The sequence below is a fragment of the Calidris pugnax genome, unplaced genomic scaffold (assembly GCF_001431845.1).
Source record: "Calidris pugnax isolate Ruff unplaced genomic scaffold, ASM143184v1 scaffold349, whole genome shotgun sequence".
Classification (NCBI taxonomy): domain Eukaryota; kingdom Metazoa; phylum Chordata; class Aves; order Charadriiformes; family Scolopacidae; genus Calidris; species Calidris pugnax.
The window spans coordinates 1,588,028-1,609,981 of NW_015091088.1; the positions used below are offsets into that span (position 1 = coordinate 1,588,028).

Below are 21,954 nucleotides of genomic sequence, written 5' to 3' on the forward strand. Positions count from 1 at the left end.
AATTCAAGTCATCTTTAGGTTAAGGCAATCAATTGCTTAGGTCATACACATTAGGAAAGACAGTGTGTGTCTTCCCTTGGACAAATTAGGACACATAGTTTGCATTTTTAAACAAATCTCAATTTTGCAACTTCCTTGCTGCATTAAGATGGCTTCCTGTATTGCAGTGTTTACATACAATGTTTCAAAGTAGTTCTAAAAATATTTTTTCAACAATTTGGTTGTTTACACTGCAATCTCCAAGCTGGCTGACATTCTACAGTATACTCAGGCCAGAACACAATTTACTAAAATAATAATATGCTGGCTTTTACACCAGCTTCCATGGTTTTATATTATACTTTGTAAGGAGTCAAGTATTTCTTTCTTCAAAATTAGTAAGAGATGCTGTAGAGAACAGAATTCATTGAAAAGAAGGATGCTGAAGGTATTCTTGGAAAAAGCAAGCAGTGGTAAAAATCAGGACACTCTTCCAAAGGCTGGCAAGAGCATAAATAAAAGGAGGAAGCCATCGATGATAACAAAGACTGCTAAAAATTCATGGTGTATCATAATTTAAGATAAGAAAAGACAATAAAAAGAAGACAAAAGTGGCTCTGGAGAAACTAAAGAGCACATAAGGCTATACATGCATGTGAACTTGAGGACTAGTGATTTACTCTTTGTGAGCGAAAAGAATTATAACATAAGCCAGAAGTATAACCCTGCAATCTAAAGACACAGGTTCAAGCAAACGCAAATATATCTGCATTAACCTTAATCTAACCTGCATGAGTAACAACAGACACGAGAAGCTGGAGCACAGACTCCAGTGCTACCTACGCTCACACAACGAAGACATGTACACACAGCCTGCTAACCCAGTACTACTGCATCTTTATTTGTTTCTCATTTTGAAAAGAAATAACAAAGACATGTTTCATTGCAGCTAGATCTTTTATTATAGCACTGATCCTTCCCCATCTTATTCCTCAATAGAAGTCTTAGATTTTGTGCAGTGGATTCCTATACCCACACAAATGTCGCCAGTAACACGCGTTCTGTCTGGAAAATGTAACTACTTAGACTGCCTCATGATACATCTATATCACAGTGTGATCAAGAAGTGCAGTGTTACAAAAACATACCTGAGTCTTAACACAGTTAAAGCATGTGACAATCACCGCAAAAATATGATCAACTTACATGCAAACTCATTCCATCCAAATAAATAGCTGGAATCCCCTGTGGCTTTGTGAAGTCCATGCTGACGCCCCTTGTCACCTTCATTACAACATCTACTGTTCACGATTAATAGATTAAGTCTGCCTCATATATGCTAAATAATTTTGCTGCACTAGCCCTTTTCAAATGTGCATAGACATAATGCAAGTGAAGATGTAACAGGCACAGAGGAAAATAAAAGAATTTTAGCAGTAGCATGGAAAAAAAGAAACGAGAAGGGCAGAGATCTTCCCCTGTAAAACAACTTGTCTTTCAACAGAGTTTCTTACTTTTGTCTAATTCATCCATATATCTAGCAAAAAAAAAAAATGCTTTTTTAATAGATTTTCAGTTAATTTCAAGTACCGTATTATACTACCATGCCATAATTAGGGAATCTATCAACTGTCCTTATTTGACAGTTTGCATTATTTTGTTATAGGAGACATACAGAAATACACAGCACAATTGGGGGGTCCTAAAGAACTTAGAGCCTAAAAGATGAGTAAGACCGAGGCAAGAGAAAAGACGTATCAATGGTTTCTGTAGACTGAAAACTGTTGAGGGGGGCAGACTTGGGCTGGAAGTTACAAGGTACTAACTCCAAGACTGCTCACACAGAGCAACACTGCAGAGCAGCTGCCATCCGATACATTCAGACCTCGTATTAAAATCAGTCACAAACATTTTACTAAACTGTTTAAGGTTAGGACACAAACGATGAATTCTGAAATACTGCTTGCATTTCATGTTCAAATATAAATATAAATTTTATATTATATTAGAATACATTACCATATTTAAATCTACAGTAAAGTAATTCCAATATTTTAATGCATGCCTGGGTGAAATGAACCAGATACAATACTCTGCATACTAGGTATGCTCTACGTCTTTTTAGTTTGACACCCACCGCATCTTCAAGCTCTGTCAACCGCTGCTAAAGGCACCCACAAAAAGTTCAGAAAAACAAATCTATCACTAACAGGCTTAAATTTGCTATACAAGAATCTGCACAGCTGTTGGAAAATTTTAAGTGTACACATACAAAATGATGACTGTCACCTCAGGAATGTAGGAGAGTTAATAAACAGCAGCAATAGAGGAAATAAAGGAGACAAAAAACAGCAAAAGAATTTAAACCTCACTGGCTCAGTAAACACATCTGAGTATGAACTGAACAGTGTTACAGCTGACCAGCTCTGATACCTGCATCCAAATGATATGTTTGCATCTCAGACACAGCCTTTGTCAAAGATCTGGTACTAAACTTGGAATTTGCTTACCCCTTATGCCACCAAGCTCTTTCTAATAACAAATGAATTCAACAACAGCTCTTCTCTGAATGAATCAGGCAATGATCTAAAGCTTTCATAATTACAAAGACCTGATCTAAATGCTTTTCAACCCTGTGCTATATAACATGGCAAAGAGGAAGGATGGTTGAAATACATAAAGCAGTAACGCTGCTTCTGTCACTTCATGCTTTTAGGTCTTGTAACTGGGCAGTAAATTACTGAAGAGCAAAGAAGTAACTCCATAGCTTCTACAAAAAGTTCTGAAAAAGGGTATCTTTTCATATACACGATTTGTTTCTAATAGAGGTAAAATAGTTTTCATACGGGAATAAAGACCTTTGAAAACTACATAGATGAAGGTGGTGCTTTGGGGTATCTTTTCCTCAAGTCAATAGAGAAGATGTATTTTGGACTAATAAAAAAAGATCATTTAATACAGTTCTTAACATTAGAAAAATTCCAGCTGTTCGGCAGACTTACGTAGTCTGATCAACAGCTTATCCACTCTTAAGAAAGGGAGTGAACAAAACATGGTTTAAGTACAGTCTCCCCATGAGAACAGAGATACAGATAACAATACGAAGCAAGTTCTTACATTACCATTTGTTACATATTAAATTGTACCAACCCTGAACTCAGAATTTATCTAAAAAATTTATTTTAAACCATGAAAGTAAACCACTATCAAGAATTACAAGACAATAAAGGACACACAAGTGACTCTAGATTCTATAGATGAGTAACCATGTAATTAAAAAGATACTTCAAATTTACTCAGTTCAAATCTTATATGCATTTCCTGCAGCATACAACTCCGCCGGAAAAAAAAACAAACCACCAGAAAACCCCTAGTGCTATATAGATTTCTCACCTCTCCTAAATAAGTATCTGCAATTCTACAATTCTATAAAGTTACAAATTAGTTCTTTTGTATGTAAATTCTTCTCCTAGAATTAAGAACAAAATTGTAGTAATTTCAATCTATACATTTATCTCAAAATTACATGTTTTTTCTATGCTGACTGCCTTGCTATGGTGAGAACATCCTATTTAGGGTAATGCTGTACATAAAAATTTCACATCACAAGTAGATGTTGCTGAAAGGGAAGGTGATGTTACACCTATATCATGTATATTACCCCGTGATACAGCTATTTAAAAATTCATACCTGAATATCACTTAAAAAAGGACCTCTTCAGAGATATGTTATTTATAGCTATATAGTTGTTGCAGCACAGTAAGACTGCTGTTATGAAGCATCAGTATGCAGGATTTCCTTTCCCTGTAATTCTAGTACTTTTGCCATTCAGTGATAAAAGCAAATACACTGTGTTGACTCCTGAGCATTTTTACCCTCCCTCCTTTTTCCTTTAACCTTTAAAGGTTATATAAACCATAAACAGTTAGTGTTTATATTATGGACTACTTTATCCTTGCACTAAATGAATTCTTCTCCTAGGGAATGCAAAACACTAAAGCTGCTTTGACTAGATTGATCTGTCATTAATAGGCTTCATTAAACAGCGTACCCTTTTAAATAGTCATACTTTCTAAAATGCCGTATCATCATAAAGTTACCTTAAAAGCGAGAAAGCAAACATCATAAAATTTACTTGAAATGGTAAGCTAACTATTATGTACTACGTGCACTATAAAACAGGAAAAATACTTTTAGTGAAGAATGGCTGACTTATGCAGTGAAAGGAAATAAAAGAATTATACTGCAACTTAGTAAGATTATTAACTTGTCTAATTTAAACAAACTGGTAAACACCTTTCATTTAAGAAAAACTTACAGTTTCATCTTTAGTACTGATATGTAAGAGAAGAAGAACACCAACACATCTTTACAGACACAATAAAACCATTTTTTCCTTTTAAGCTAGGTACAGTTTAAGACACCTGGACAGACAACTGCAACCACTTCAAAGCACAAACTGGTTGGCTTTCAGTAGATGAAATGGCTTTTTTCTTTCAAGTCGCATATGCATAAGAGAAAAAAAAAAACACCTTTGTTTTATAGTCTAAGTGTTTTTTACAGTTTCATCTCCCTCATCTTCAGCAACATATGGAAACAACAGATAAGAGTCACAAGCAGCTTACATTTTCATAGTTTTCTCTTAACTGGCATGGGACTAATTCAGCATAACTAAACAATCAGCGCCACTTCAAAATAATATAGAAAGCATCCTGTAAATTACCATGTAACCGGCATTACCTTGTTCATAGGAGCATGTACTTGATATATTATTTAAAACACAGCTGAGTGCATCCACAGTTGTGCTGTATTTATTCACATTGACTAAAGTTGCCTTTTAAAAAGGTCCTAGTATACACACAAACCCCAGATTATAAATCATTTTCTGTTTCTGATGCACAGCAGCTGCAACATTTCTGAAGCATATAGGCTATATACGCATACTATCTGTAAACGTGAAATGAAAACACATTGCTTGTGATAGGAAAGTAATAATTAACCTGCATGAACTGCTGTCCGATTCATTTTCTTCTTCACTTGCTCTATCATCTGTTTCTTGTCTGTCAAGCCAACGTGCACCTCCACAATCTTCCGCTGAGAATTCAAATGTAGGGATTTCTGAGGTGGATGCCATTGGCCAAAGAGGTGAATTCTGGAAATCCTGTTGGCTGGACCTTCTGTAACCAACTGATGTTAAAGGTAGGTTACCTGAATCTAAAAACTTTGTGCCAGCAGTTGTTACATTTTGTCCTCTATTCCAGAAGTCTCCCTGTTGGTTTTCAATTGCAGAATTAGGGGCTGACGGCTGATGACCAAACCACCTCCATCTGATTTTTAAAATCTGCTTCACGTCAAACTCTTTACGAGAACCAGACATCCTTAGTGAAAGCCAGTGATCGTCTAGGCAACAGGGTAAGAAGCAGCACACATAAAAGAAGATTTGTGCACCCAACCAAGACAAGAGAAACACATGCTCTGCCTGTCTGTGGCAAGCAGATTTTCTACAGGAGGGGAGGAAGCATTGCATTCACATTAAAAAAAAAAAAAGGCTTCTTTAACGGTATGTCATTTGAATATAAACAAAGGAAATAGACGGTGAAAAATCCCGAGATAAAAAGAGGAGGTGAAACAATCACCTCAATCAGGAAAAATGCTAATCAGTTTACCCTAAAAGCTCCAAGGCTGTTTCTGTTGCTTCCCTCCGACCATTAGCTTTCAAAAAACACCAAACAGTATTCATTAAAGCCCTTTCAAGAGCTGAATACCACCCCCTTTTCTTAAACCACAAATGACAGAGAACGTAATTCCTGTACTGCATCTTCGAATCTATGCTTCTTATTCTGTTAACTCTTGCTACTACAGAGGGGAAAAAACTCGCAAAAAGCAAATTAAAATTATTCCTGCACTGGTAAAGAATAAATTTACAGGGAAGATTTAAAGCCAATCCAAAGATAACTGATTATGCTGGGGAGAAACTGAACTGTAAATAATTCTTTTTCCCATTACAAGACATGCACTAACTTAAAAAGGACAAGAACAGCCTGGAAGGCTCAAGGGACTAGTACTGGGTTATAAAGCCTTTCATCTTTATGTGCTTTGATTCAAATCTAGGTCTGCAGTAACTGAAAATTTCTATCTGAAATCAGCTAATGGTTTCTGTTCACTTACACATCACTAAAAGTGAAAGCAAGAAAAAGCTAACTGGTCACTATCCAAGGCACCAGAAACACCCCCTGCAAAATAAAACAGACAACTTCTCAAAAAGCTTCTTTCTAATCATACACCATCAGCTCTTCCAGATGGGGTTAGAAGTACTGTGACGGAACAGTGAGAGAGAGAAATGCGTACCTTTGAGACAGAATTCCCTCTAGATAGGTAAGGTATTAAAATATCCAACAAAAGTTTTTACTTGAATGAGGAAGAGAAAGCCAAAAGGACAAAATAGACAATGACCAGTTTATATTTCCTATGAAAAACAGCCTATTTCCCCTATGACATATGGAGCTAGTTAGGCATAAAATGCTGAGACTCATTCCCATCACACGCAAATAGTAATAACAATTTCAGAATAATAAAGAGACACTGGATTTTATCAGTCCTTGATAAACAGATGTACTTTTTCAATCTTCACAGTTCAGTGAGTCTGTTCAACTTCCAGGATACATATGCAACAAATCTGTAAGAAGTGTTCCTTTTCTACCTACAGTTTTCATTAAAAATGGAAGTCACTATCTCTCAAATTAACATTACGAGCTACAAAATGTGTGATCTTGTAACTAGGGTACCTGCAGTGTCTTTTAAAACAACTTACATGCAGAGTCCATATGAAAACTTAAACAGTGCCCAGTTTTGCAACACAAAAACCAAATGCTCCGTTTCACACTTAATGCCAGGAGTAAATCATGCTATTTTCTGGGGAACCACAGCGCTGAAAGGGCTGGCTTTAACCTGGAAAGCTCACCTGTCATTGCTCAGAACATAGTTATTTATGAAAGTACTTCTCACAAATGCTAGCAAAGCTCATTTCTATAGAAACAGCATTCCAGCTGTTCTCTATGAGATGCTGCATTTCAGCAGGTGTACCTTGCCAGCATCCTGCCCTACCAGAAGCTATTTACCAAGGCCTTTGCAGCATGTCCAGAAAACAGCTGAAGATACTTGGAAGGTGAGATGATTAAATAAGCAAATATACAAACTCATTAGCATCTTTGCCGGGGATTTTATTTAAACAAATGGGGAAATATATAAGACAATGATTTAATATGTCAGCATAAAAATTGCACAGTTACAGCTAATTGTTAAAAGCTTAACTGCAGCGTTCACACACTGTCATCATTTGTGTCACTGCTAGTTGGGTGACTACAAAACAGCTTAAGAAGTAATAACAAAACAGAATCTTTTTATTTATCCTCTCCTTACATTTTGTGTTGGTGTCAGGTGTTCATCAAGGGTGGAGAAGCAGGACAAGCAATTGGTGTATTTGTTAACATTCATCACAGAAAATAGCATTTTAGTTACCCATTTAACTATAAAAAGTAAGCTTTAAATACCTTTATTTCTGCTGGTACGGTAAATCCATTATACATAAGGCCTGACCTGGATTCTCTTTCTTGTATAACAGACTCATTTAAAATTCAGACTGTCCCAGTACAAGTCTACTAAGACAATGGCAGATTTGCCGATTCTAGTGCTTTTTCAGCACTTTCTCACGACTTACTGGGAAATGCAGCCTAATTACTGCTTTTCTTAGACTGTGAAGCTATGGGCTTACGGAGATTAGAAAACCAAATGTGCTGTAGTTTTAAGACACCAAAATACACAACTGTTTCCTATTTCCTTTCATTTTTCTATATTATGGAAACTCTCACTCCTCTATATGCTCTCCCAAATTACAGTTCTAAGACAGACTGCATAAATAGCTAAATATTTCTGTTTCATATAAATTAGATACAAGTTTGTATTTCAAATGACAAGATGAGACAAGTGCCACTTAATTCTTCCGTTTAAATTGACAACATTTCTTGGAAATAATAGAGGGCCTCTTCTTGTTCTGGACAATCTTTATTACTAGGAATAATGTGATAGCTTTTATCTGGTCTCCTGCTGGGAGTTAACAGACTTCTGAGATCTCAAATGATGAACTGTTACAGCTTCCACTTACTGTGACCACCCAAAACCTCACCTTTGACATCTCATCTGGTGATTGGTACCCACAAACCCAAATGCCCAACCCTAGTCTATGGCCTCCCATCACATGTCTTTCTAATGCACCAACACATTCCTGAGAAACCTGCTAAAAGGGTAAGCTGAAAGGTACCATCTTAGTAAAACAAGGCAATCCTTTGCAAGGATTCTGAAATATTTTTTTCATTTATTAAGGCAAAAGTTTTCATTTAATGAAAAAGCAAGACTGCTTTTTTCTGACCTTTGTCATTGTTGCAGCTGAATAACCATTTTCTATTTTGTGGTGAATCAACATTTTAAATATAGGTAGGCTGTCCTCTTTGGGAACACAAGTCTGTTCACATTAACAAGGTTGTGTGAAGACAACTTTGAGAACTCCAGTTTTGACTGATCAGATCGACATTCATAAGAGTGGAGCACCTCAGCATTTAAGTGCATAACTTCTCTCATATGAGCAGCACTACAAAGTAATAAATTCCTGCAGTTAGCAGTGGGGGACGCTTTCCCAGATTCTGCCTTGTGAGCAAAAAGAAAACATTTAAATACATACTGTATGTTATATCTGCAATTGAGCAAATAGGTAACACCAAGAAGATAGCATGACAGCTTTATAAATTGCTCTTTTCAATATCTTCAGAACAGTTTATATCCACAGATACATAAAAGTCTTTTTACTAGCCAAAAACTTTACTACACTGGCATTCTTTGATTTTACATACAGTATGTTTATTTATACAAGTGTTAAAGGAAGATTGCAGAACAGCATAACTAGTTTAAATTTTGACAACATTTTTACTCCTAAGATACTTTGTGTATTTTGAGGGCAGATACATTCTAAATATTATTAAATACAACACTGGGAAATATGGAACAAGTATTATTATTTAAATAATCACATCTAAACACTTTTATTCATTATGTCTTTTCCTTTTTCACTAGGAAGTTAGTTACATTTTCAACTAAACAAATATATTTGTGGAATACTTTTTTGAGGCACTTTCAAGATTTGAATCTCAACACCACTTCTCATAGTAACATTTTGCCTGTCACTGTTTTGTTTTGGCTTAAAGAAAAAAAAACAACCTATCACCACCCAACTTCAGGGCAACTCAGATATAATATTTTCAAGGTATTTACTTTGTCAAATGGATTCAAACTTAGCCATTTTAAATTTTAACGTCTAGGGGCATAAAGGCTCAGCTAGTTCTTAGAAGATACTAATGATCCCTTTAAGTGCAAATTAAGAATGAGAAGTGTCAAAATAACTAAAGTCTTTGTTTTGACTGCAAGAGTTGTTTTTCTCCTCAAAAATACCTCATTGCTTAACAAAAGCATTAAATACAAAAAGATCTATTTTAGACATAACTAGACGTGATGTGATTGAAGATGTGATGAAGTAACACACTATTGCCAATGGTTAGAGGTCCTAGATACATATTCTAAAGCATAAGGTTCACTGACCATAAGATGTTCATCAATTAAATGTATACAAAATTTAGCACTTCTTTAAAAAAGGGATTTTTAAACTTTAAAATATTAATTTGGGGCTTTAAAATAATTGTTCAAGTAAAACTGCTATAGACAAACCCCAAACTACAATTCTGCTTATAACTATGCTTACGTTAAAAGATATGTTAAATGTTTACTGTCTTTTTTCCTCCCTATTCTTGTATTCCAGCCCCAAAAATACAGAAATAGCTCAACAAAAACTTCAGGAAGATAGCTGTGTTCATGCTCTGTGATTCTATGACACAACAATCACATCCTATCCCAAAGTTTTTTATATGTGGAAACACTTCTGGTTCACGGTTATGTGAAAAGTCCCTTAACAGCAGCAACTGCAAAGTTCATCCAAGAGAAAAAGAAGAAAACACCCTGCAGTTACTGACTGTATGTACTTAAATTCATTGTTCTGACTGGCAGAAATGAGCTGCAACCAGATTACTGGCACCACATCGCAACTTTCTGACACTTTGCATTGCACATTTCCCTTGAGAGCTGCAAGCCATATGTTTAGAAACACTGACTTTAGAGCACTCAGCTTAACAAGTAGCATGAAAAGACCTGTACAGAGCAACAGCCTGGTTCACTGTTTACTTTATTCAGATAAGGAGTGAATGGGGGAAGGGGAAAGATTTCCATACGTAATAGAAGACTACATTGTCGGATCCTAGATTTTTTAGCTCAAGCATCATACTGGCTCACACAGAACAACAGTTGTGATCCAAGACATTTACATTTCTTTAACATCGAAACACTAACATAGATTTCTGTCTATCCAAGAAATACCCAAGCATTACTGGGAACTGCACCATCTACAAGTAAAACTGCCATGCAGAGCTATTCCAGAGTAAACAGCACGGCAGGTTCCCTGAAGCTTATTCACCCTCAAAAAGTTTGCACTCCGAGCCCATCAGGTCAGCTGTGGTTTTTCAGTAAAAACTCATTTATAATACAAAATGGACAACACTGTGAAAGGCCAATCTCCCAAATCACAAAACCAGTTTTCTGTACCAAAAGGCTCGAGCAGACACACAAAGATTAAGACAAGCAAAAGGTTCCCAGTTCACACACTCCAAGAATATTGGTACCGCCAGTTCTAATGAAAACAAGGTGCAGTCATCCATCTGGAGACAGTAATGCTCCAACACAAATCACCTCCTCTAGAAATGTCACTGTTAAGGAAGAGCGGTAACAAAAACACTGTTCTGAAGATACTTAAAGAAGTCTTGCTGAAAATAAAGTCATTCTTTAGAACCCATTTAGGAAGGTGTTGCCTAATAAAGCTACAAAAGGCCATACGCCATCGATTGACGGATTGCAGCAAATCCAAACAAAACAACAAAGAGATAGTTTCATTTTATGAAGATAATGTAAGCAATATAGGCAAGGTCACCTTTGTAGGCAGATTTGCAAACTGAAGAAGATATTTTTACATTTTTCCATTCAGTAGCAACTGTGTTTCACCATAAGGCATTCAGTTCTCCTCAAAACCCCACAGAAAAATGAGTAAAAAAAGCCAACAATACCAACATTGTCAACAGAAGAGTGGATGCTTGTTTGGTAAAAAATTACAGGTACTCACAGTTCTCCATTAGGCCTCATATATAAAACTACCAGATTACCACACAGTAAAAGAACAGTGAAAAAGAGGATTTGCAAGTGATTAGGTAACACAAGACAGTGCTCCGTGCCAGGCTACACACACTGCTAAGAGAAATACACGCAAGTCTGCAGGCAAAAAGTTTACACTGCATTAAAATGTCAAGCTATGCAATGCCACAGCTACTGGCACAAAAGTTATTTCAAGACAGAGATGCAAGCTCTCTAAATGAATGATTTAACACCAAAAGACACCTCAAGAGACTCATTATTTCTATCTCAATGAGGACCTCTCCTTAATTAGCAGCTTCAGTAAACACCCCCTTGCCCCTCAATTGAGACTTCCAGCTGCATAAGGGATAATATATGAAGGTATCATATTTTATTACATATTTATAAAACAAATGGTGCAATCTCATCTGGAATTCCTTGTGTGCAATTGACCATTGCAACTCAAAAATAGCATTGCAGAACACAGGCCCCACAAAAAGGCAACACAAATGATCGACGTATAAAACCAACAATCATCACACTAAAAGGCAGAATGCTTGTAAGAATCGTATCAATGTTTACAAGTAACAAATTAATGTTTATGAGAAACATATAAATGTCTCATTAATATGAAAGCCTGAACTTTTATTTAGTTTTAAGAATTAATGTTACAAGACACGCATTTATGACATCTTAGGAACTCAGTTGTGCGTAACATCATAGATATGAATCAGTGCTTCTCATAGAAAACATTGCAACTTAAAGAATCCTACCACTATATGCCCACCTGGAGTTGCATCTCACAAGAGACATCAAAGGCAACAAGAAGGGCTTCTATAGGTACACAGGTGACAGAAGGAAGACAAAGGAAAATGCGGGCCTGCTGCTGAATGGGGCAGGGCCCTGGTGACACAGGACATGGAAAAGGCTGAGGCACAGAATGCCCTCTGAGTCACTCTTTACTAACAAGACCAGCCTTCAGAACCCTCAACAAAGGAAAGTGCAAAATCCTGCACCAGGGGAGGAACAACCCATGTCCCAGTAACACACTCGGGCGACACAGCTGGAAAGCAGCTTTACAGAAAAGGACCTGTGGGTCACCAAGTTGAACATGAGTCACCAATCTCCCCTGGTAGCAAAGAAGGATAATGGTACCCTGGGATGCATTCAGAGGAGTGTTGCCAACAAGTCAAGGCAGGTGATTATTCCCTTCTACTCCAGTAAGGAGGGTGAGGCCACACCTGGAGTGCTGTGTCCTGTTCTGGGCTCCTCAATGCAAGGGAGAGAAGGACACAATAGAGAGATTCCAGCAAAGGGCCACTAAGATGATGAAGGGCCTGGAGCATCTCTGATGAGGAAAGTCTGAGAGAGCTGGGACTGTTTAGCCTAGAGAAGACTCAGGAGGGTCTCATCAATGTGTACAAATATCTGAAGAGAAGGTACAAAGACGACAAAGCCAGACTCTTTTCAGGGTTGTCCCGTGACAGAACAAGAGGCAAGAAACTGGCAACAACTAAAACACAAGAGGTTCCACCTACACATAAGGAAATACTTTTTCACTGTGACGATGACCAAGTATAGATTATCTAGGAAGGTTGTGGAGCCAACAACTTTGGAGATATTCAAAAGCTGTCTGGACATGGTCCTGGACGACCTTCTTGTGGTGACCTCACTTGAGCAGGGAGGGCTGGATCAGATGACCTCCAGAGGTCCCTTCTAATCTCAACCATTCTGTGATTCTGTGACATGTTGATCTGTTTGTAAGGTATCAATTATGTATGTCATCTACTTGTTCCATGGACTTATGCTCCTTCCTTAACAGGAATGGCTGTTGTGACAAGGAAAGACTTCTTTTAATTAATAACAATCTGCATTTATCATACAAGTAATATGAAAGCAACATCACCTATCAAATGAGCATCCTAATTCTATTTGTGCACTCACATCGATTAAGCGCCTTTATGACATCAGAGCCTTAAAAGTAACAGCTGGATACTAATAAATCATTTTGGTAAACTCAAGGTTGGAGAGATAAAAAAGAAAACAATTTTATCTCCTGCCAGTTTCTACTTATGATCCTTACCAAGTACAGAAGAAGACTGCCAAGCATGGTAACTAGATGTACAGGTGGAGAGAATTTCAATACATCAGTTCCATGCTACTGAATGGAAGTGTTGCTCTGTAAAAGGTTATTCTCATCCCCTTGCTAAATGAAATATTTATTTCATTTTTTATACATATAAACAAAAGTAATAAGTGCCCTACTCTAAAGAAATACTTCAGAAGAATTTTGTTAGAACATTATCAAAAGGATACTGTACATTCACACATTCTTCCCCCTCCAGTATGGTATTAATATTTTCTATGTGAACTCTAAATATATATGTGATTTACTTCAATACAACAGTGCAGTAGAGAACAGCATTTTTCCAATTCAGCTTGCCCGTGATGATTGCTCCTTATACAATCCATTGAACACAGCCAAAGCAATGACTATGCAAGAAATGTCACAAATAAGTTATCTCTATTTCTTAACGAAATATATGTATTATTGTAAAGATTTTTAAAAGAGCATTTAAGTGTTCATATTCTGATTAAGGACTTGTGAGCTGAATCATCACCAATCACTACTAAAAACCCTGTTTATAATTAGACACTCTTATAGCTGACAGATACACATTACTAGAAAGTATTATCTTGTAGAGTAGAAAACCCAAGTCTTTAATCTTCTTTCTCTGTAACAAGTGACATTTACAGCAGTAACTGTAAATCTGAAATAAAGCACTAAAATGTGAGATCAATACCAGAGACCAGTATTCATAATCAAATTGTCCCAGACACGTTTAAATTGAATCATACATATATTTGTTTATAAATACACAATAAAATTACTTGTATTACTTGCTTTAATTACAAGCATCGTATCTTGACGATAGGTTTTTCATGTTACAATAAGCTTCACAAAGTTGTAAAAGCAACATGATTACATTAGAGATGTTAATTAAAGCTTTCCATTGATTTTACCAGTGATTTGGCTCAAGAAAGTATTATTAGGAAAAAAACATGTAGAACAAATCACAGCACATTTAATTATCTTCACTCTAAACCAAAATAACCCTCTGCCTTCAGTCAATGTTGCTTAAAATAATATGTATCTGAGGCACATAAAGAAAAAATATCCTTTAATTCTGTATTTGGCTACTATTGAGTCTCAGATTAAACTATGTATCAAGTAATCATATATTTCTAAATATAATCAGAAAACTGGTTTCATGCATTCTCCATTCTGTGTCTGCAGTTTCATGAAGACGTAATCTCAGCTTCCCTGCCAGTATTTATTTTACAAGCTCTTCTAACAGTAACTCCATGTGCTTCATCTCACATAGTCTCCCTCATCCACACGCATGCGTATCCCTCCCTTCTAAGTACCAGGACAGGCAGGATAAGGAATTCCTTTGTCATATTCAGACCCAGAAGCAGACAAGCTCATCATTTGGCAGGGTAAGTAGTATTACTTATTCAGCCTTCCCTACCTACCCATATATTTTCAAAACCTTCCAGGAATTTAAACACAATAAGGGCTCCATTCTGTCAGAGTTTGACTGAAATTGGCAAGTAGGCAGAAATGTTATTATGGAGAAACTGATAAACCAAAAGACATAAATCCAACTCATCTGGGGAACTTGCAGACTCACAAGCTGCATATCTTTTGCTTCAGAGGATGCACAACTGCCTTAGCCTGGGTGGCTACGTATCACCTAAACCCGGGATTTAGACACAAGATAGAACAGAAATCATCACACTGTGTAACTGACAGATTGTTCAAACTCAACTATGAGTTCCTACCCTTCCACAACTGTGTCAAACCGAAATGACCTTGAGAAAGAAGACAACGGTAGAAATCTAGACCACCTACTAAACCTTTAAATGATTAAAATGCTTACAGAGTTAACTGTTCAGTTATCCTGAAGGGCACACTGATCCCCTTCTTAGCTGCCTCACCCTTATTTTTAAAGGAATCCTAAAACATTCCCTGTTCTGCTCAGAGAGTGAGAAGTAGACAACAGCAATATAAATAAACAGCCTGGAGGAATACAGGATGCCAACCCCAAGTGTTGGTACTCCCAGGTACCTCACACCCAGTGAGGTACCAAAGTAGCATGCTCAAAAAAGAGAAGACTCTCGAACTCAGATGGCTAAACTGTCAGAAGAAGGTATAATTGAGAACAGATTTCCATTATTCACTTACCAAGTGTTTTTTTTCTTTTTCTCCTATGAACTCTGGCTAAATATTAAGGGACACACAAAACTAACATACTGTCCTACTGCATGTAGATCTCAGGATGGTCTGCATTGACTTGCCCATCTATCCTCCCCATTAGCTCAAAGTTCTAAGAAATCCTAATTTAGTTTTCAGTATTTATTAAAAGTATTCTCATTCATTGAGCTCCTAAGTTTTCAAAGAATAATAGTTGAGTGTTTACTGAAACTATCAATCTGTTTTAAGTACAATTGTTCCTTGGTAAAAACAGCCAATTTCTTACGCAAAGCTTCAATTTAAATTTGTACTTGTAAGAGAGAAAAAAAAAAAAACTATCAAGAAGTGAGAGAAGGTACGAAAGAGTGAAGTTCTATTACTTATCACTTGATCTGCCCACATATTTATAAACGCATAGATTAATTTTAGTTAATTACTTCTATTTCCTTGGAAAATACTTCCAAGTTTAAAATGCTATGGTTCTTGGTGAAGAGATTGCCAAGCCTTATCAAGTTATGATAACATCATTAAATGCTCTGCTTTCTTAATGCTTTAATTATTGTTTGAATGCACAAGCTTGTGATTACATTTACATCCAAAATACCATTTCTCTTACTGCATGTAAAAGAGCAAGATTTAAACTTTGATTTCATCTTTGGCAAGGACCAAGTGATTATTTAATATTCAAAAGTACTTCTTTTTAGAATATTATAATATATTTTAGAATATCTACCAGACAAATGCATATGGATATAATGAATAATCAATGTAGAATGCTTTGCTTATCTGGAAAGCAACTCTCAGGCTGATAGCTTATTTGTGCAAAAGTCAACATAAAACATCTATTCTGGTAACAAGCAAGAACTTGCTTGCAAACAATCCAATCACCAAAACCACTGACAAAAACCTCATCTTCCTGTGAGCTTCTCCCATGTCTCCTCACCACATACACACTACTTGTAAACATTTAATTAATTTGGTAATTCAGCCATATTACCATTTGTATTCTTTACAGCTCAGATTAGCAAACCTCTTTGACTACATTCTTGTCTTATTTTACACTATGAATAAGTACCATAATACATAGCTGGGCACTGTGAACATTTCATCTCTTCTACAACTATACTTTAGCCTGATTTTGGCAAGTTCTGTTGGCTCTAAAATTGAGGCCACAGGAAGCATAAGAATGGTGTGCACTTTTTTTTTTTTAAAATATATAATGAATTATACTATTTCCACCCAAATCAACTCAATTCTGTACTAGACAGATTATATCATTATCTTGCCTATATAGCTCATATCAAAATGTTATCAGTATTTCCTCTTACAGCTTCATAACGTACAGGAGAAAGGAGGGGAGATGGAAGATATTGAAGACACATCAGAAAAAACACCAGAATTCAAAAAATAAGCTAGAAGAGGTTTGAGATAATGTAGTTCTCTCCTTTTTCTGGTTCTGAATAGCTATGACTGCATTGAAATAAATTTTGAAAGCAGGATGGTATAAAGATCTGACCACAGGTTTTTCTGCCATTTCTCTTCCTTCATTGCTCTTTCCTTTTTATGAATGACTTATACAGAAGATGGATTCAAAAGTGCCAGAGAAAAAAACGAAAGATTGCTTAGAAAATGAAACCACTTAAGAGTCTGATAGGATGCAAGGTCTTCCTATTCAAAGTCAACGTTAAAAATGTTACATGTAAACAGTTCCTATAGTTGAGAATATGGCCACCAATAAGCAACAATGAGCACAAAAGGGTGACAAAACATAAGCAGATCATACTACTGCACCTGCTCACTTATTCTGAAAAAAATGTGTGAAACATGGAAGGAAGAATAAGAAATATATTCTGCTCCATCTAAGACCAGCTTTTAAAATACACTGCCTATTAATTAAACTGTTTAAAAAAAAAGATGCAAGGAGAGAACTTCAGGGAAACTACCAGGAAGCAGATAGAGCAGAAACAGTGTAAAAATAGAATCACTTCAATCAACTGAAAACTTACAACTGCAAAGTTGAATTTTTTATGTTTTGTATTTAGCTTTTCAAAAGATTGTCTTTTTTTTTTCTTTTCTTTTTCAGCAGTTGCTATTAATGCAGCATTTCAGAAAGTTGTACCTCAGATAGGATTTAGTAAAGAGAGTATTTCCTGCAGAGCCTCTCTCCTTACAGGTTTAAGTTCTAATCAGAACTGAGATTGGAGGGGAGGGATTTCTTTTCAACCAAACACAGACTACTATGATCACAAAACAAAGAGTGATGAAGGAAATAATTACTGTTCTGGCCTCATAACACCCAACATTTCACAAAATGAATTAATTTTTCATTTAATGTTGTCCTTTCCAATGCTACTGGTGTAATGCTTTGCCAAGGTGAGAATTGCTTTCTTGTTGGAGACAGAAAGCCTATCTAGCAGAACAAAAAGTCTTCAATTGCAACTCACAGGAAATAATTAAGGAAAGACTATCAGAAACACTCTTTTTTGTTCCTTAGGCTTGCCTTTTTTTTTTTTTTTAAGTAAGACACATTTTGCTCCTCCTCTCCTGTACATCAAATCCAGTAAGTGTAGGCATGAGAAACACCTTACATTTTCAATATGTTTTTCAAAGGCTTAAAAAGCTGTAATTATGCAAAACACTTGGGCTTTTTCAAACTGTAATGGGTGACATTTCTCAAAATTAAAAAGGTTATTTATCCCTTAAATGGGAAAGCACTTAGAATATATCTAAAAAGACGTTCAGAAAAATTGATATGCCCTTCCAAGAAAAAAACAACCCTAACAACATCACCACTGAATGTATAATATAGGGCATAGGAGTTTTCACAAAATAAAAGTAGAATGTTGATTTAAGTGGCAATTTCTTGAATTGGAAAGCATTGCAAATTTTAAGTTGGTTAAATTCTTAATAGTTTTAAATTAAGTTATTTTCAGTAAAGTCAATACAACATATATTGACTATTTTGACAAAAGTATCAGCTAAGGCAATGGGACAAGTCTGTCCGATCACATTTTAGAAGAGATGAAGCTAATGCTCTACCTTAAGTTTCACTGTTTTACAAAAAACAGCTTACAATTAGTTTTCCATTAATTGTGAAAACCTGACTGATGCCCTTGGAAGAATCCAAGTTACTAATCAAAATTTCTTCCTCAAAGTATATCCTGTTGTTATGGAAGGCATTAGGATTTTTAGCATGGGTTGCACTTAGAGTTGCCAGAAGAGGTAATTAATTGGCAAAGTACTCCTCTGAACAGATTGAAATCAATACCTCTCACAACTTTACAGAAATTTGTCCTCTGGAAAAATGCCAACATAGTCCATAAGACACAGCTATTAATCAGCAGTACTCCTTGATAATTAGTCATTCTACCTTGCAGTAAGATGGGAATAAGGATTTGTCCCATAGCGATCCACCCTTTCAGTTCCTTCTCGTTGGAGTACATTTTGGTATTTGTTTCAAATCTTTTTTAAATAACATGACCATTAGGGATAAAGGTGCAGGCCAAGTCTAAAAATTCGGATAATCTGGAGAAGGTCATCTATTTTGGCAAGCAGAGCTATGATATTTTGAACTACTGCAAAACAGTGAAAACAAAAAGTCTGTTCTCAAAGTAATTTCTGGAGAACCTTAGCAGTTCTAGTAACTTTTTAAGACTCAGAAAAGTGTTGATGTCATCTGTGGTAGAGATACCAACAAGGATATAGACTGAGGAAGGAAAGAAATGGAAAGACAGAAAGAAAGGAAAAGGAGAAAAAGCCAGACTGGATGTCAATCTTTTATGACCAGAAATTAAATAAAGCCTGTTATTTCCCAGATAATATGGCAGTTAAGAAGTACTGATTTCCCCAATTGCTTGATTCCACACATACATGTCTCAATTACAATCATTTTCTGATTATCATTGCTGCTGGGTTAACAGGTTCTCTGGGAAAGACTTTTAAACAGACAAGGAGAGGGTAAATGAAATGGTGGCAATATCTCTGTAGACAGAGCTGAACCTCAAGGCACCCGAAGTAAGATGGACCGACACTTGTTTGAGTTTCATTCTCATGTTCTTTATAACCGTATACATGAGCAAAGGCAGAGGAAGACATCAAGCTTCAGGAGGTGCCTCTCAACCTCCATCTGGGCACTGAGTTTGCAGCACCAGGTACTGAAAGCACCATTTTGCTTTGTAATACTAAAATATTTGGTATCGATAAGAGCAACACAGCGTGTGAAATGGGTTCTTATTTTGGTGTTTTATCAGCCTGCACTGAAGGAAAATGCATATAGAGTAATATAACACCAAATGCTCTCCTGTTGTTGGTACTGATGATTACCACAGCTACTGCCAGTGGTTTGACTGCTGGTTACTTGTCAAAGCCTGTACCACTTTGGCAACCATAAATTTGGAAAAAGCTCCTTAGGTGTCTTACAAGCATTTTCTTCTTTGGTACCAAAGAAATAGGAACACTAAAGTGCTATTTTGATATACATTTCTAAGTAAAAGAAGTTTATAAGGATGAATTTCATTTATCCTCAATACTCATTATGCTCACTAAAAACACAATAGCTTTGTTTGGTGCACCAATGGGGGAGAAGTGAATATTTGAAATATAAAATAAATGTATAGTTAATCTATACAAAAGACAATAAGAACACTGCAATATCTCCCAACAGTTTAATAAGGAGCAATACAAAGAAATGAGAGGATGGCAACAGACTCAAATTCTAACGTACCCAAACTCATGATTCGCAGCTCATGAGTGTGATGGCCGTGCACAGAAAACGCCCAAAGACAAGCAAGACCTTGTAATAACTACATCCAGAATTCTTAAGAACTTTCTCACCACTATTAAATGAAAATTATGTCCCAAGAGTTGTGTACTTCTAGGCTAGAACTGTCTCAGCAGACAGCCGTGAAGGACACTCATCTGGTGCTCAGCTGTCACTCTGGGCTAAATTTATTTAAAACATGCTTCCTGTTATTCCAGCATGTAGAATTGCAACATTCCTCCTGAGTTCTTGCTCCTGGAAAGCTAGTCAAAGGTTACAGCCCACAAAAATACAATTAATAATACAATATACTATGCCAAAAACTTTATTGAGCACCAGAAAGGTAAAAAAATACACAACTGAACAAATTAGAGCATCTCCTGCTAAAAATGTTAGGTATATGGTAAATTACCAGTGATGTGACAGATGGTGACATGAACAGTGAGAAAGACCATCTCTTCTGTATTTGTATCATGACATGAATGAATTCCAGACAATAAAGGAGCCCATTTCTTTATAAATATTCCCAGTCAAGAAAGCAGATTCTTTCATTTTAGTCAAACCTAGCATTCCTAAATTAATTGGACTGCTTTTCTCACCCTCACCATTATTTTTTTCAGCAGTATTTTACTTTACAGAGTTCAGATAAAGCTGGATTCTTGCATGTATTCATGTTTTCAACGTTCTTTTATCCTTTTACTTTGTGGAAATGTCAAAGCTATTCCCTTTGAAAATTACTTTAGCTTAGAACAGTCTTACTACTTTCCTGAAAAAAAAATTTAAAAAAAAGTGAAAGCCAGTCAGTATTATTGGAGTAATGAGACTTGACTGTGCAGTTGGGCCTCTATTCTTAAGCATTTCTCTGAAGCAGTATTTTCTCTTTAAGGTTCAGTATCAACTTTTCCCGGTTTTTCCAAAAATGATTAAAAGATTCCAAGTTACGAGTTTGTCATGCATTATGGTAAGATTAAAATTGAACTTTGTAGTAATACTGAGTCTTCTATAAAGCAGTCTTTGACAAAGAGCAGAAGCAACAAAGTAACAGAAAAATGCTCCAAACACTACCATGTGAAGTCCACAAAAGCAAAGTCAATTTCTGCTTGTGTACGCTTACCTGAAGGAAGCCCTCACAAGATGTATAACACAAAAAAGATGAAATTTCAGGTGTAAGGTGATTTGTGGGCTAAAATCACATTCTTTGTAGCACAACTTACTGTTAAAATTGAGTAAATACAGTAATTACCTGTAACACTGGAATGATCTCTAGGTGTTCAAAGAATCATCTAGTTCCATCTGTCCTCTTTCCAAAAATGTGAGGTAGCAGCAAAAATCTAGAGGTAGAAAAATAACAGTGCAAACAAATAAGAACCAATCATTGGAAAAAAAGAGTAATAAAAAATCTTGAAAGCAGATTGCCTACTCTATTCAAATAGAACTTCCTTCCATCTGTCTTGTTATTCCCAAGCTTTCTAAGGAAGGTGATAAAAGCGTGTCACTGCACAACTGCCACCTTAGTTCCTTCTACAACTTCAAGTCATATACACATCAACAAAGACTCCAAAGAAAGAGGGAAAATTAATATGAAATTTGAATACATAAACGCTCACACTGACAGCATCTTTTTTTTTTTTTTTTTTTTAACCTAAGTGCATTTTCATTCCTTTTTTTGGAAAGCATTAA

General features: G+C 36.1%; 1 protein-coding gene across 4 annotated transcripts in view; it reads right to left on the reverse strand.

Annotated features, from left to right (window-relative positions):
* Nucleotides 1-21,608, reverse strand: part of KLHL5 (kelch like family member 5) — a 57,407-nt gene extending 35,799 nt beyond the window's left edge. For 2 of the 4 annotated variants that reach the window (XM_014957804.1, XM_014957803.1), the window contains exon 1: nucleotides 4,981-5,697. In XM_014957804.1, the coding sequence (XP_014813290.1) occupies nucleotides 4,981-5,507 (527 nt within the window). In that variant the 5' untranslated portion in view covers nucleotides 5,508-5,697. Of the gene's footprint in view, nucleotides 1-4,980; nucleotides 5,698-21,517 lie in introns of those variants that run through there. The other 2 variants (XM_014957807.1, XM_014957805.1) reach the window with 2 other exon arrangements.
* Between the last annotated feature and the right edge of the window lie 346 nt (nucleotides 21,609-21,954).